The sequence below is a fragment of the Onthophagus taurus genome, chromosome 3, assembly GCF_036711975.1.
Source record: "Onthophagus taurus isolate NC chromosome 3, IU_Otau_3.0, whole genome shotgun sequence".
Taxonomy (NCBI): Eukaryota; Metazoa; Arthropoda; class Insecta; order Coleoptera; family Scarabaeidae; genus Onthophagus; species Onthophagus taurus.
Genome location: NC_091968.1, coordinates 4,904,125 through 4,919,349, shown reverse-complemented (window position 1 = coordinate 4,919,349; position 15,225 = coordinate 4,904,125). Strand labels below are relative to the sequence as shown.

The window sequence follows — 15,225 nt, the reverse complement described above, 5'->3', positions numbered from 1 at the left end:
TAAAAAACAATTTTCGAACACAATTTTTTATCATAAAAAAATCATTCGAAACATTGCGAAAAATTATACACAGTAAATAAATCTATATTAATAATAATAACTAAGAAATAGATGCACATACGTTCAGTTGTGTTCCTTCGGGTGCTCACCTTAATTTTACATTTTTATTCATAATAATAAAATTTTATCTCTTCTACTACATTATGTATTTTTTTTTAATATAATTCAAAGAAGGAACACAACTGAGGTTATAATAATAAAATCTTATCGTTATAAATACAGGTAAATAAGAATTGTTTCCCTACTTTTAGGGTTTTAATATTTTTTTTTTGCATTTACTTATCAATAGTAAAAACTAAAAGTATTCTCCGAGCACTTGTTATTCACACAAAAAACACACATTTTGAACAAAAACATAATGAAACAATAATAATGCACAAATAAAATTAAAAATGCAACAGTACGTCGAAAAATAATAAAAATGTGATTTTTTTGGGCGTCCACAGAAATACAGAAACACCATCAAGGCGCAATTCCGTATTTTCGTAATTTGTACCCAAGGTTTAATAATAAAAATATTTTTCCAAAAATTTGTTCTTTATTTTTAGTTTTTCTTTGTTACATTTTAATTATTTTATTTTTAAAATACAAATAAATTCATATTCTTTTTTTTTTTTTATTTATTTTTGTGTGTACTGTGTGCGTCTTCTTCTTTAAAAAATATAAAATATTAAAAAAAAAAAATAGACTCAAACAAACACAGATTTTGCTACTAGTGCGTTTATTTCCTTGTTCTTTTAGTCTTACGCGGTTCTAGCGGCACCGGTTCCTCCTGCTTTTGTTTTGTTTTCTTTGGTATTGTACCTGTTTTTGAAGCAGCTTTTGATTGAACCGGTGCTTTTACTTCTTCGTCTTTTTTTTCTGAAATTAAAAAAAAAATGTTTTTCGTAAACTCTCAATTTATTAAACTTGAACTCAATCTCGAATGCATAAGTATTATTTTAATCAGTCATTTCATTACCTGGTTTTTTAGATGTGGGTTCTTTTATAGCAAGCCGCTTTGCAACTTTCGCTAAAGCCCTCGCTTTCTTTGAATCAACAACTGGTTGTTCTTCAATGTCCCCTCTGTCTATCTTATCATGCCTCCGTTTTGCACGTTCCGACCGTGACAAACCGGAAGTGGTCCCCTCCTTTCTTTCAACAGTCACCGTCGCTGGGGTTGGTTTCCGTTTCACACTTTCCTTTTCAACAGGTTCTTTAGGTTTTGGTTGCGCAGCAACCACATTTTCCTCGCGATTTTCATTTCGTTTTTTCGCCTTCCCCGGCAATTTTTGACGAGTTCTAGAAGGACTTCTTGCCGGATGTTTTCGCACTGCGGGTTTCCCTTCTGGTTTCTGTAATTGGCTTTCTTCTTTATACAGAGACAAATCTACTATTAGAAAATTTAAAAAAGAAGGGATTTTGTTAGATTGGGGTACTTTTATTGTAGTTGAAGATCTTACGTCCATCAGGATGTTCTTCAGTTGGCGATGGAGGTACTGCTTCACCTTTTTCCACCGCTAAAGCTCTTTTTAAGATGCTATCTGTTCGATTTTTTTCTGCTGGTGGTAATCTAAATTTTACTTTGTTGACTCGTGATAGTTCTAAATTTGTTAAGATGCAATCTACATCTGAAATAAGTTAAGGAAAGAATGTTATTATTCAACCCACTCTGATACCAATTATAAAATTTTAATTTGGAATAGATATCACAAAAATCAAGGCCTTAACACAACAGTAATATTGGCAAAAGGAATTTTAGTGGCTAGTTGTGTCTACTTGGCGGTTAAATTGAGTTGAATTCATATTTAATTTTATCGTTTTATTTAAAGATAATGAAGAACTTCTTAATCCGCTTAATTCTTCAACGGCAGTTTATTCTATTCAAAAATGTCTTAAGAATGTGTTAGTTAACCGCTTTTCTTTATGTTCAAAAATGAACGAAATATGAGCATTTTTTTAAATCGCGAAAATTTGACTTTTTGTCTATAACTTAAAAGCAAAAGAAGATTGAGGTTTGGTCCTTGCCGGATTGGATTAGCCTCGAAAAAAGAGACCGGGACATGGCACCTACTTTTTCCGTATGTCTTATAGTTTCTGAGATAGTCTCTATAACGTTATGGACACCATAACGTCGATCGCAAAGTAGTTTTGAGTCGATCGCCAAGAAAATCATGAATCTGAAATATCTAATATCTGGGCCTCAGAGCAAAAAAAAAGGAAGGTTACTTTAAACCCTTCGGTCGATCTTGGCAAGACATTTACATAACAAGTCGATTTTGATCAAAAATTAGTGGACACTACTGTTTACTACTATTTTAAAATTAACTCAATCATAACTCAAAAACTAAAAGCGATGGAGAAATACTTTTTATACATAAAACCTTAGTAATGGGCCATAAAGACTAGATCTATAAAAAGATTGAACCCAATTATAACCGTTCTTTATTTAGTAGCTTTAAATCGACTAAACATCAAAATTGTTGATTTTCGAAAATTAACTCAATCATAACTCATAAACTAAAAGCGATGGGGAAATATTTTTTATACATAAAACCTTAGTAATGGACCATAAAGACTAGATCCATAAAAATATTGAACCCAACTGTTACCATTTTTTATTTATAAGCTCTAAACCGACTAAACATCAAAATTGTTGATTTTCGAAAATTAACTCAATTATAACTCAAAAACTAAAAGCGATGGGGAAATACTTTTTATACATATAACCTTAGTAATGGGCCATAAAGACTAAAGCCATAACAAGATTGGACCCAATTATTACTATTTTTTATTTATAAGCTCTAAATCGATTAAACATCAAAATTGTTGTTTTTCGAAAATTAACTCAATTATAACTCATAAACTAAAAGCGATGGGGAAATACTTTTTATACATAAAACCTGAGTAATGGACCATAAAGACTAAATCCATAAAAAGATTAAACCCAATTATTACCATTTTTTATTTATAAGCTCTAAACCGATCAAATATCAAAATTGTTGATTTTCGAAAATTAACTCAATTATAACTCAAAAACTAAAAGCGATGGGGAAATACTTTTTATACATATAACCTTAGTAATGGGCCATAAAGACTAAATCCATAACAAGATTGAACCCAATTATTACTATTTTTTATTTATAAGCTCTAAATCGATTAAACATCAAACTTGTTGATTTTCGAAAATTAACTCAATTATAACTCAAAAACTAAAAGCGATGGGGAAATACTTTTTATACATATAACCTTAGTAATGGGCCATAAAGACTAAATCCATAACAAGATTGAACCCAATTATTACTATTTTTTATTTATAAGCTCTAAATCGATTAAACATCAAACTTGTTGATTTTCGAAAATTAACTCAATTATAACTCAAAATCTAAAAGCGATGGGGAAATACTTTTTATACATAAAACCTTAGTAATGGGCCATAAAGACTAAATCCATAACAAGATCGAACCCAATTATTACCATTTTTTATTTATAAGGTCTAAATCAGTGGTGACCATAACGTCAATTGCCAAAAAAATCATGAATCTGAAATATCTATATCTTGGCCTCAGAGCAAAAAAGAAAAGAAAGGAAGGTTACTTTAAACCCTTCGGTCGATCTTGGCAAGACATTTATATAAAAAGTCGATTGATCAAAAATTAGTGGACAACACTGCTCTATAATAACACCCAAATTTGCCCACATGTACAGGATGGTTCAAATTCGCTGTCCGAATAGGCTATCTCGGAAACGATAAGAGTTATAAAAAAAGTAGCTTACATGTCATGATCTCGTTTTTCAAGAAACTGCTAATGCCAAAAACCTCAAAGCGCTAGAGGCCAAAATTGAAAATATCGTAAAACCAGCAAGTGCAATTATCTTGGTTATTATTATAGGTGGAGTATTATAACTAAGACATTATATGGACGCTTTTTTTAAATTTTCGGTTTTAGATTTTGAGATATTATGACAATTTTCATTTTTTTAAATGGAAACAACCACTGATTATTCGCTTATTAAATTCGTTATTTTTTTCTGATTACAAAATATGGGGTTAGATAGATCTATTTCTTATTGTTTTAGAATAAAGCTAAAAATAAACTTTTTTTTAGTGTCGTCAAAGAAATTAAATTTACAGTTTCCTGATGTTTTTCAAAAAAGTGTATTTTGGAAAAGTCGTCATAACTTTTTTCTTATTGATAAATCTTTCTATAAAACATTTAAAAGTAAACTTTTTATGTAGAATTCAGTGGAATAAGTTACCTTTCCTTCAATATTTTAGCAGCTATTGACATAAAAATGATTTTTTTAAATGGAACACCTATATATTTTTGCAAATTCGTCGAGTGCATAAAATTTCCTTTACAAAAATATAGCACACTTGATATTTCGTTTAAGTCTTCTTTGAAATATACAACTTTAAAACTTATATGTGCAGTTTTTGAAAAAGTAGGCTTTGGAAATAAAAGAAAAACGAGATTATATTATTTATAAGTAGTATCAAGATAGTTGGTTATAATGAATTAAAACATAAATTCATAAATAAGAAGCGGATTAAATTAATAAAACTTATCATTGGTCATTGTAGTTTCTAAACGCACAACATTTAACATTAAAAAATGGAAAAAGCACCTTTTGATCAGAATTTCTGAAAAAAGCACCTTTTGATCTGAAATGAAAATAAGTAGCACCTTTTGAACCGAACATTGGATATATATATAGCATTTTTTTATTATGAACACTGAAATGCATACAGGATAATTCAAATTCAACCCCCACTATTGGGATCTCAGAAACCAAAAGAGCTACAGAAATGGTTAAACGGGGGCAATGTTACGTATCTTAGAGCTCACTATTTCAACAAAGTTTTTGGATCTAACCATTTTAGTTTTTAAAATATGGCCGAAAAACAAAAAAATGACTTTTTCGTTTTTTGCCTATAATTTCTTTATTCCATCGAATCCTACATAAAAAGTTGCTTCAGAAATGTTTTCACATAAAGAAAGATTAATCAATAAGAAAAAAGTTATGACGACTTTTCGAAAATGCACTTTTTTGAAACACAGCCTGTATCTCTAAAATCGTAAAAGATAAGTTTATTATAAAAATCGAGCATCAAACACTAATATGATTTTTGCTCTATCTCGTAGAGAAATAAAAGTTTCCCTTTAAAAGTGCTCAATTTGGCCCACCCTGTACAAGGTTTCTCATATTCGAGCTTACATGTCTCAATCTCTTTTTTTAAATAAATTCCAATGTCGAAAACCTAAAAGCACTATCCTTTGTTTTTCCCCTAGAGGCCAAAATTGAAGATATCATAAAACCAGCAAGTACAATTACCTTGGTTATTATTATAGGTGGAGTATTATAAATTATAACTAGATTTTATATGGACTTTTTTTACAGAAAATTTGATGACGTAGTCAAAAAAAATTTTTCGGTTTTAGCTTTTGAGATATGACAATTTTCGTTTTTTTAAATTAGTGGAACACCCCCTATATTATTCGTTATTTCGGTTTATCTCGAAATAACTATATTATAAATCTATTAGAACCCATTTTTACGTTTCCGGATAGCCGAGATACAGGAGGTGTCTGAAAATCGTAAATTTCAAACACTCCCTGTATATCAAAAACGAAGAGGACTATGAAAATTTGGTTTGCGCCATTGTAAGTTTCACAAAAAAGTAGCTCAGGTTCGCGAAAGCCGCAACTTTCTATCTTTTATAATAACTGAGATACCCTGCAAACCCATCGAAATTTGGACACCGTGTACAATTCAAATAGCCACGTCGAAAAAGTACGTCTGTTCTTCTAAGGGATGTAACTCTATAATTATAACCTCAAATCGAAACGTCTTGTGAATCTGTTGGTGTTTTCACAAGCCGAAAATGAAATAAATTAAAAATTAATGAATAAATTATGAACCACTGTTTAAATAAAACTTACTTAACCCTTTGTGTCCCAAGAAGTCAAACATTTTGAAACTTTGTGACAGAATCAGACAGAATTAAAACGCTATCAAAATACAGTCAGTAAAGGCCTTTGGAATAAAATTTTAGCAAAATATGCAATCCCCCTATATTCGCATAGTCTAAGTGTCAAAAAAGATGCTAATTCAAAAATTCCTGGAAACCGTGTTTATTGAAATTAAGAAATAAAACTTATTTTAAATTGAAGCTTGAAGCTTTCTGTTTAAATCGATGTATACTCGTCGTGGTTACTACTATATTCAAAAATTTTCTGAAGTGTCAAATTAAAAATCCTGGTTTTTAAGATGGATTATGAAAATTACCAAAAGTTTAACATCTTAGAATGTTACATATTAGAAAATAAAGTAAATTTTATATAAATTTTTAGTTATAGTACCGTAATTTACAGGAAACTGTAAATTTAATTTCTTTGAGGACACTAAGAAAAGTTTATTTTTAGCTTTATTCTAAAACAATAAGAAATAGACCTATCTAACCCCATATTTTTGTAATCAGAAAAAAATAACGAATTTAATAAGCGAATTTTACCATTTAAAAAAACGAAAATTGTAATATCTCAAAATCTAAAACCGAAAAATTTTTTTTGACTACGTCATCAAATTCTCTGTAAAAAAGTGTCCATATAATGTCTTAGTTATAATACTCCACCTATAATAATAACCAAGATAATTGCATTTGCTGGTTTTACGATATTTTCAATTTTGACCTCTAGGGGAAAAACAAAAGACGATAGCGCTTTGAGATTTTTGGGATTAGCAGTTTCTCCAAAAACGAGATCATGACATGTAAGCTACTTTTTTTCTAACTCTAATAGTTCGAATTTGAACCACCCTGTACATACATTTTTCAATAGCTATAAGTTTTTTTTTAGTTTTTTTAAAATTTGTAAATTTGAACAGACGCTTTTGAATAACAATGAGAATAATAGTCCTCAATTACTCTCATTGTTAGAAGATCAAAGTGGAAATCAGTGGATCTAATTATAACTTTATAAAAAAACTTATACTCATCTACGCTCTTTTTAGATGTGGAGTATTTGTTTAAAAAAAATTACAATTTAAACTTATAATAATACTTTACCTATCGTATCGTAAAAGTCAGGTATATAAATTTCACCAGATTTATCATCTGAATCTTGTGAAAGCCATCTTATACTAATTTTTGTGGACCTTTTGTAGACGTTTTGCATAACTTGGCACACAAAAAATCCACCTTCAACGTTTCGCACAGCCAAAAATTCATTTCTAAAATAACAAGTCAATAATAACACAATACCAATCAATTTAATAATAATTTTCAAATTACTTATAAAAGATAATCAAATTCTCATCGTTGTCTCTCTTTCTAGATTTAGTTGGATTGGCCATTTTAGAAAAATTCTCCAATTCCGGGATGGGATACTGATAAGGTTGCACTTTTTTCCTTACACGTTTCGCCCTTGGCATTTTCGTCACCAACGGTTTATCCGGTTTTGAGATCGACTTTGTCGTTGAAACCTCAGCCGTAGCTTCCGCCGCAACAGCTTTCGTTTTCTTTGATTGCGCAGCCCTTGTTGGTGGTTTTACATTTAATTTTGGTGCCACCTTAAAAAAATATATAAATAAATCTTCTTTTCATTAATGTTGTAATCATATATACAGTGTGTCCCAGGATAGATCTTACAAGAGGTATAATGACTTAAACATTTTTGAATTCTATTTTATGGCTAAGGAATTAAGCCCTGCTTGGTGTGAAGAGAATTTTAAGAATATTTTCATATTTTGAAAACAAAGGCGGCCTTGACAGTGAATCGAAAACTATTTTTAGCTTAGGTAAAGTAATCTTTTTATTCATGATACGGAAAAATTTTATTAAGAAAAGTTGTTCAAAATAAGAAATTATGGTCCTATACAAAATTTCAGAAGGATCTATCTACTTAGGTTGAACCATCACATTTTAATAAGATAAATCTTGTATAGTAATTGAAATGTCAACTAAAACTGAGGGATAATACAATTTATTTGTTAATATTTGCAACTACTTAAGTCATTTTTTTTTTCATGGCATTTTTCATTGTATTTTTTTTTTCTTCACTCTGATCTAACCTAAAATATGGTGGTTTAATCAATAGTAGGTAGATCTTTCTGAAATTTTGCATAGTGCCATAATTTTTCATTCTGAACAACTTTCCTTAATGACATTTTGCCGTATCATGAACAAAAAGCTTACTTTACCTGTACTAAAAATAGTTTAGCTTCACCATCAAGGCCGTGTTGATTTTCAAAATATATAAATATACGTAAAATTCTCTCCACGCCAAGCAGGGCTTTTATTTTAAGGCTCAGGAAGCCTTAAAATAAAATTCAAAAATTTTTAAGTCATTATACCTCTTGTAACATCAATCCTGGGACAGACTGTATACTATCTCCTATATCGCTGACTAAGGCAGCAAAAGAGTGTAAAGACTAGAGTGCAGATATATATGTATCTGCCTCTGTCGTTACAATTCAACTCAAGACGCATGCGCGAGCACGTGGTGCGTACGCTATCATCTTATTGGACGGTGAATTAAAAATTAATAGCAGCTGATGACCTTGATGTTTATAAATCACCAAATAAACGTTTGACATATGAACATAACCTAAAATCTTAATATTTAGTTATGTATATTATTGGTTTTATGTGTATAATAACATAATTATTAACATATTCTTGGACTAAGCAATTTAAAATGTAATATTATTTGTTACGAAAGTGAAGAAAATTTGTTAAAAGTAAAATAAAAAAAAAAAGAGTAGTGGAGATATTTTTGGGTCCTAAAAATTGGATGAACAGGTAGAAGGAAAGAACTCAGTGTAAAAAGAAAGAATTCAAAGTCCTCGTTTAATTACATTGTTGTAAATTTTATGATAGAATATTATGTACAGGGTGTCCAAATTTCGATGGGTTTGCAGGGTATCTCAGTTATTATGAAAGATAGAAAGTTGTGGCTTTCGCGAACCTGAGCTACTTTTTTGTGAAACTTACAATGGCGTAAACCAAATTTTCATAGCCCTCTTGTATCTCGACTATCCGGAAACGTAAAAACGGGTTCTAATAGATTTTTTCACGTAGAATCCAATGGTGCACGTAGAATTTTTCTAGTCATCACGGTTTTTGAGTTATAAAGAGCTAAGTATTTTAGAAATTGAGTATTCAGTATTTGAGTTGTGTTTATAACTTAAAAACCGTGATGACTAGAAAAAATTCTACGTGCACCATTGGATTCTACGTGAAAAAATCTATTAGAACCCGTTTTTACTTTTTTACTAAGTTTGCGGATAGCCGAGATACAGGAGGTGTCTGAAAATCGTAAATTTCAAACACTCCCTGTATATCAAAAACGAAGAGGGCTATGAAAATTTGGTTTGCGCCATTGTAAGTTTCACAAAAAAGTAGCTCAGGTTCGCGAAAGCCGCAACTTTCTATCTTTCATAATAACTGAGATGACAACTCAACCCCAACCCATCGAAATTTGGACACCCTGTACATTAAATAGTAAGTACCTAAGTACATATTTTATTAATTTTGTTATTATATCTTTGATTAATGTAACAACTTCATTAAATAGCGTGAGCTCATAAATTATATTAAAAATTAATAACCATATTTTGGTACACATTTTTAATAATTACTATGTATTAATTGAATTTTAAAGAATATAATGTTTAATGAACAACCTACATAAAGTTGATATTTAAAGCAATATTCAACGTCAATTTCACACAAAAGTACATATATTATAATTTATTTGATGCATCTACGATAGTTTATATTTAAGTAAATTATCTACAATAATACGCGCGAAACACTTCAGGCTCTTTAAAATTTACGGTTCACGCATGCGCTTTCGCGACACTTGTAACGACAAAGACAGAACATGTATCATTCCGTCTGCCTTTGATGGAAACGCTCGCCACTCATTGCTTAGATGGGGAGTCAGCGAAATAGGAGATAGTATATACAGGGTGATTCACATAAGAACCGACACAGAGCAGAGACATGTAGAGGACAATAAATTAAGATGATTTAACGTAACTTACCTCTATACTAAGTTGTACCCCTGAGGAGTTATAAGCCTTCAAAAATGGCTCTTAAATTTTTAAAAAGTTCTATATCTTGGTAATACATTAAGCTAGAAAAACCAAATTTGGTATACGTTATGAGTGTACCAAGGGTATTAATTGGTAGCAAATTGAACTCAATTGAGGCATTTCATAGGGTTGATTAAGGGTGATGGTACCCTAAATTTGGACAATTTTTTTTAACCTTTTGGCGGATTTAATACATTACTACTTCATTTCATGTGTAAAACTTTGTCGTATTCATAAAAAACTTAAATAACTAAAGACACGTATTTCGTAATGTTACTTAAAATAAGAGAAAATTAGAAAAAGTTATAAAGTTATTTGATGACAAGGTTTTCTCCATCTTTTCTCTATCACCTTTCATTCTTGAGTTATGATCGATTTTAACACCAAAAGTACCCAATTTTAACATTTTGAGGATTTTCTCTTTATCACCTGATAAACATTACATCTAAACTAAATTTGTTTATGGATGATGTCTTCTTAGTTGACAATAAACAACTTATTCCTAAAAAACTTTTCTCCATCACCTTTCATCCTTGAGTTATGATCAATTTTAATACCAAAAGTACTCAATTTTGATATTTCGGTGATTTTCTCTTTATCATTAGAAAATCATTATAACTAAACCAAATCTGTTTATGAGTAATGTCCTTTTAGTTCATAATAAACAATTTATTTGAAGTATACTTTTCTCCAGCACCTTTAATTTTTGAGTTATGATCTATTTTAATACCAAAAGTACTAAATTTTGACATTTTGGTGATTTTTTCTTTATCACTAGAAAATAATTATAACTAAACCAAATCTGTTTATGGATGATGTCTTTTTAGTTCATAATAAACAATTTATTTCAAAAAAACTTATCTCCATCACAATTAATTTTTGAGTAATGATCGATTTTGATAACAAAAGTACTCAATTTTGACATTATGGGGATTTTCTCTTTATCACTAGAAAATCATTACATCTAAACAAAATCTGTTTATCAATAATATCTTTTTAGTTCATAATAAACAATTTATTCCTAAAAAACTTTTCGTCATCACCTTTCACTCTTGAGTTATGATCGATTTTAACACCAAAAGTACCCAATTTTGACATTTTGGGGATTTTCTCTTTATCACCTCAAAATCATTACATCTAAACTAAATTTGTTTATGGATGATGTCTTCTTAGTTGACAATAAACAACTTATTAATAAAAAAAACTTTTCTCCATCACCTTTCATCCTTGAGTTATGATCAATTTTAATACCAAAAGTACTCAATTTAGATATTTCGGTGATTTTCTCTTTATCATTAGAAAATCATTATAACTAAACAAAATCTGTTTATGAGTAATGTCCTTTTAGTTCATAATAAACAATTTATTTGAAGTATACTTTTCTCCATCACCTTTAATTTTTGAGTTATGATCTATTTTAATACCAAAAGTACTAAATTTTGACATTTTGGTGATTTTTTTCTTTATCATTAGAAAATCATTATAACTAAACCAAATCTGTTTATGGATGATGTCTTTTTAGTTCATAATAAACAATTTATTTCAAAAAAACTTATCTTCATCACAATTAATTTTTGAGTAATGATCGATTTTGATAACAAAAGTACTCAATTTTGACATTATGGGGATTTTCTCTTTATCACCTGAAAATCATTACATCTAAACAAAATCTGTTTATCAATAATATCTTTTTAGTTCATAATAAACAATTTATTCCTAAAAAACTTTTCGTCATCACCTTCCATTCTTGAGTTATGATCGATTTTAACACCAAAAGTACCCAATTTTGACATTTTGGGTATTTTCTCTTTATCGCCTGAAAATCATTACATCTAAACTAAATTTGTTTATGGATGATGTCTTCTTAGTTGACAATAAACAACTTATTCCTAAAAAACTTTTCTCCATCACCTTTCATCCTTGAGTTATGATCAATTTTAATACCAAAAGTACTCAATTTTGATATTTCGGTGATTTTCTCTTTATCATTAGAAAATCATTATAACTAAACCAAATCTGTTTATGAGTAATGTCCTTTTAGTTCATAATAAACAATTTATTTGAAGTATGCTTTTCTCCATCACCTTTAATTTTTGAGTTATGATCTATTTTAATACCAAAAGTACTAAATTTTGACATTTTAGTGATTTTTTCTTTATCACTAGAAAATCATTATAACTAAACCAAATCTGTTTATGGATGATGTCTTTTTAGTTCATAATAAACAATTTATTTCAAAAAAAACTTATCTCCATCACAATTAATTTTTGAGTAATGATCGATTTTGTAACAAAAGTACTCAATTTTGACATTATGGGGATTTTCTCTTTATCACTAGAAAATCATTACATCTAAACAAAATCTGTTTATCAATAATATCTTTTTAGTTCATAATAAACAATTTATTCCTAAAAAACTTTTCGTCATCACCTTCCATTCTCGAGTTATGAGCGATTTTAAAACCAAAAGTACCCAATTTTGACATTTTGGGGATTTTCTCTTTATCACCTGAAAATCATTACATCTAAACTAAATTCGTTTATGGATGACGTCTTCTTAGTTGATAATAAACAACTTATTCCTAAAAAACTTTTCTCCATCACCTTTCATCCTTAAGTTATGATCAATTTTAATACCAATAGTACTCAATTTTGATATTTCGGTGATTTTCTCTTTATCATTAGAAAATCATTATAACTAAACCAAATCTGTTTATGAGTAATGTCCTTTTAGTTCATAATAAACAATTTATTTGAAGTATACTTTTCTCCATCACCTTTAATTTTTGAGTTATGATCTATTTTAATACCAAAAGTACTAAATTTTGACATTTTGGTGATTTTTTCTTTATCACTAGAAAATCATTATAACTAAACCAAATCTGTTTATGGATGATGTCTTTTTAGTTCATAATAAACAATTTATTTCAAAAAAACTTATCACCATCACAATTATTTTTTGAGTAATGATCGATTTTGATAACAAAAGTACTCAATTTTGACATTATGGGGATTTTCTCTTTATCACTAGAAAATTATTATGCCTAAACTAAATTGGTTTATGGATGATGTCTTTTTAGCTCATAATAAACAGTTTATTTCTCAAATTACGTTCAATTTCACAGCCGACTACTGAATTTTTGATGATTTTAAGTAGCATTAACAAGATACGCGTCTTTAGTTTTTTTAGTTTTTTATGAAAACGACAATGTTTTTTAAAAAATAGTAAGAGTAAAAAAAGTTTTAGAATTAAATTCCACATGAAATGAGGTAATAATGTATTAAATCCACAAAAAGGTTAAAAAAATCTGCCAAAATTTAGGGAACCATCACCCTTAATCAACCCTTTGAAATGCCTCAATTGATCTCAACTTGCTACCAATTAATACCCTCAGTACACTCATAACATATACCAAATTTGGTTTTTCTAGCTTAATGTATTACGTAGATATTCAATGTTTTAAAAATTTAAGACCCAACTTTGAAGGCCTATAACTCCTCAGGCATACAACTTGGTATAGAGATAAGTTGCGTTAAATTATCTTAATTTATTGTCCTCTACATGTCCCTGCTCTGTGTCGGTTCTTATATGAATCACCCTGTATATGGTTGTAATAATAAAATTAAGATTTATTTACCTGTTCTTTAATTGCTGTACCCACACTGTTATCAGTAGTAACTGTACCTCCTTGAGCAGAATCAATTGTAGTAGCAGGTTCAATTGTGGCCTTAGCTATAACCTCAGTAACATTCGCGCTTTCACTAGGCACCTCAGCCTCTTCTGGTTTTATTTCTGCCATGCTAGAATTACTTGTAGTTATCTCAATTCCTTCTATTGAAGCTGAAGATGAACTATCAATAACATCCGGGACGTTTTCGTCTTGTTTTATTTCATTTGAAGATTCATCTGTTAAATTTGATACAGGAGTTGCTGGTTTGATATCTTTAGATGATTTTTCCATAATCTCTTTTGGTTTTTGAGGCGAATAATTCTGTTCGCCCGATTGACTTCCTTGCATCTCTGAGGTACCATTCGAATGAGGTTTTTCTGGTGATTCTTGTTTTGGGACTATTGCATGTGGTGTTGGCAAGGTTGGCTGAGGCGGGTGCACTACTGGATGTCCCTGCTGATAATTTGTGGGAAATTGGTCTTGTTTCACAGGACTTATATAGGCTGGTGAAGATTGGGTGACATTTGGAATTGGGTGATTACTGGCCGGTATTGACATAGCGGCGTTATATTCCGTTTTGGGAACGTTTAAATAATGATTTTGACTTGAGGAATTATGTGCGGGTGTCGGTAAACCATGCTGCATTGACGCCAAGTTTTGGGCAACATGGGTTGATGGTTGCCCGTAAGTTGGAGGACCCTGTTGAGATACTTGAGAGAGTATTGGTTTAAAACCTGAACTCATACTTGTAGACTTCTTCGATAATCAGTTCCTATCTGAAAGATAAAAAAGAAATTATTACCAAAACAAACATTTTAACAACCAAAACTTAAGAAAGTTTACCAAAACGATTTTTAATGATTAAAAAAGCATTAAGATACACTTATTCAAGTCAACATCGATAAATTGAAAAACCCCCTCCTCTTGAAAGTAGAAAAAATTAACTGCGTCTTTACACGTGCCTAAAACGAGCTTCTCCTCTCGACGATTGTGTAAATAAGGATAAAAATGAAAAATCTCTTAATAATAAAAAAACCAACAAATTACCGGATTCGTTTAATTTAAAATTAAAAGCACCGATTCAATTACTCGATGAAATCAAACAGTTTTATCACACGGCAACAACCGCCAAAAAACTTGAACTAAAAGCGTGTATTGTTTATGAGAGGGACAGCTTGGAGTTGATTAAAACTTAAAAACACGACTCTCCCCATGAAATAACTTATTAAAAACTTACTAATTGTTATCACCTCGTTGATTTACTCACCTTTTAGCACAATTTCAACCTGAAAACGTATCAACATCATACGAAGAACGCTCCACACACTATGGCGTCTATATAGCTGAAAATCTCAAAAGCAACGTTGCCACCATATCGCCTCATCTCACTTCACCCAATACAATAATCACATCTT

The 15,225-nt window shown here is 29.9% G+C and overlaps 1 protein-coding gene across 2 annotated transcripts; it reads right to left on the bottom strand.

Moving 5' to 3' along the window:
- Positions 1-10: 10 nt before the first annotated feature.
- LOC111417866 (neurofilament heavy polypeptide-like) lies at positions 11-15,189 on the bottom strand. Of its 2 annotated transcripts, none has more exons than XM_023050258.2 (7): positions 15,078-15,189; positions 13,778-14,586; positions 7,334-7,611; positions 7,109-7,272; positions 1,503-1,670; positions 1,022-1,432; positions 11-921 (listed from the first exon to the last, which is right to left on the bottom strand). In XM_023050258.2, the coding sequence occupies exons 2-7, from the start codon at positions 14,552-14,554 to the stop codon at positions 782-784; spliced, it is 1,938 nt and encodes a 645-aa protein (XP_022906026.2). In that variant the 5' UTR covers positions 14,555-14,586; positions 15,078-15,189; the 3' UTR covers positions 11-781. The 2 variants fall into 2 exon arrangements, with proteins under 2 accessions (XP_022906026.2, XP_022906027.2); XM_023050259.2 differs by having other exon boundaries at positions 1,022-1,429.
- Between the last annotated feature and the right edge of the window lie 36 nt (positions 15,190-15,225).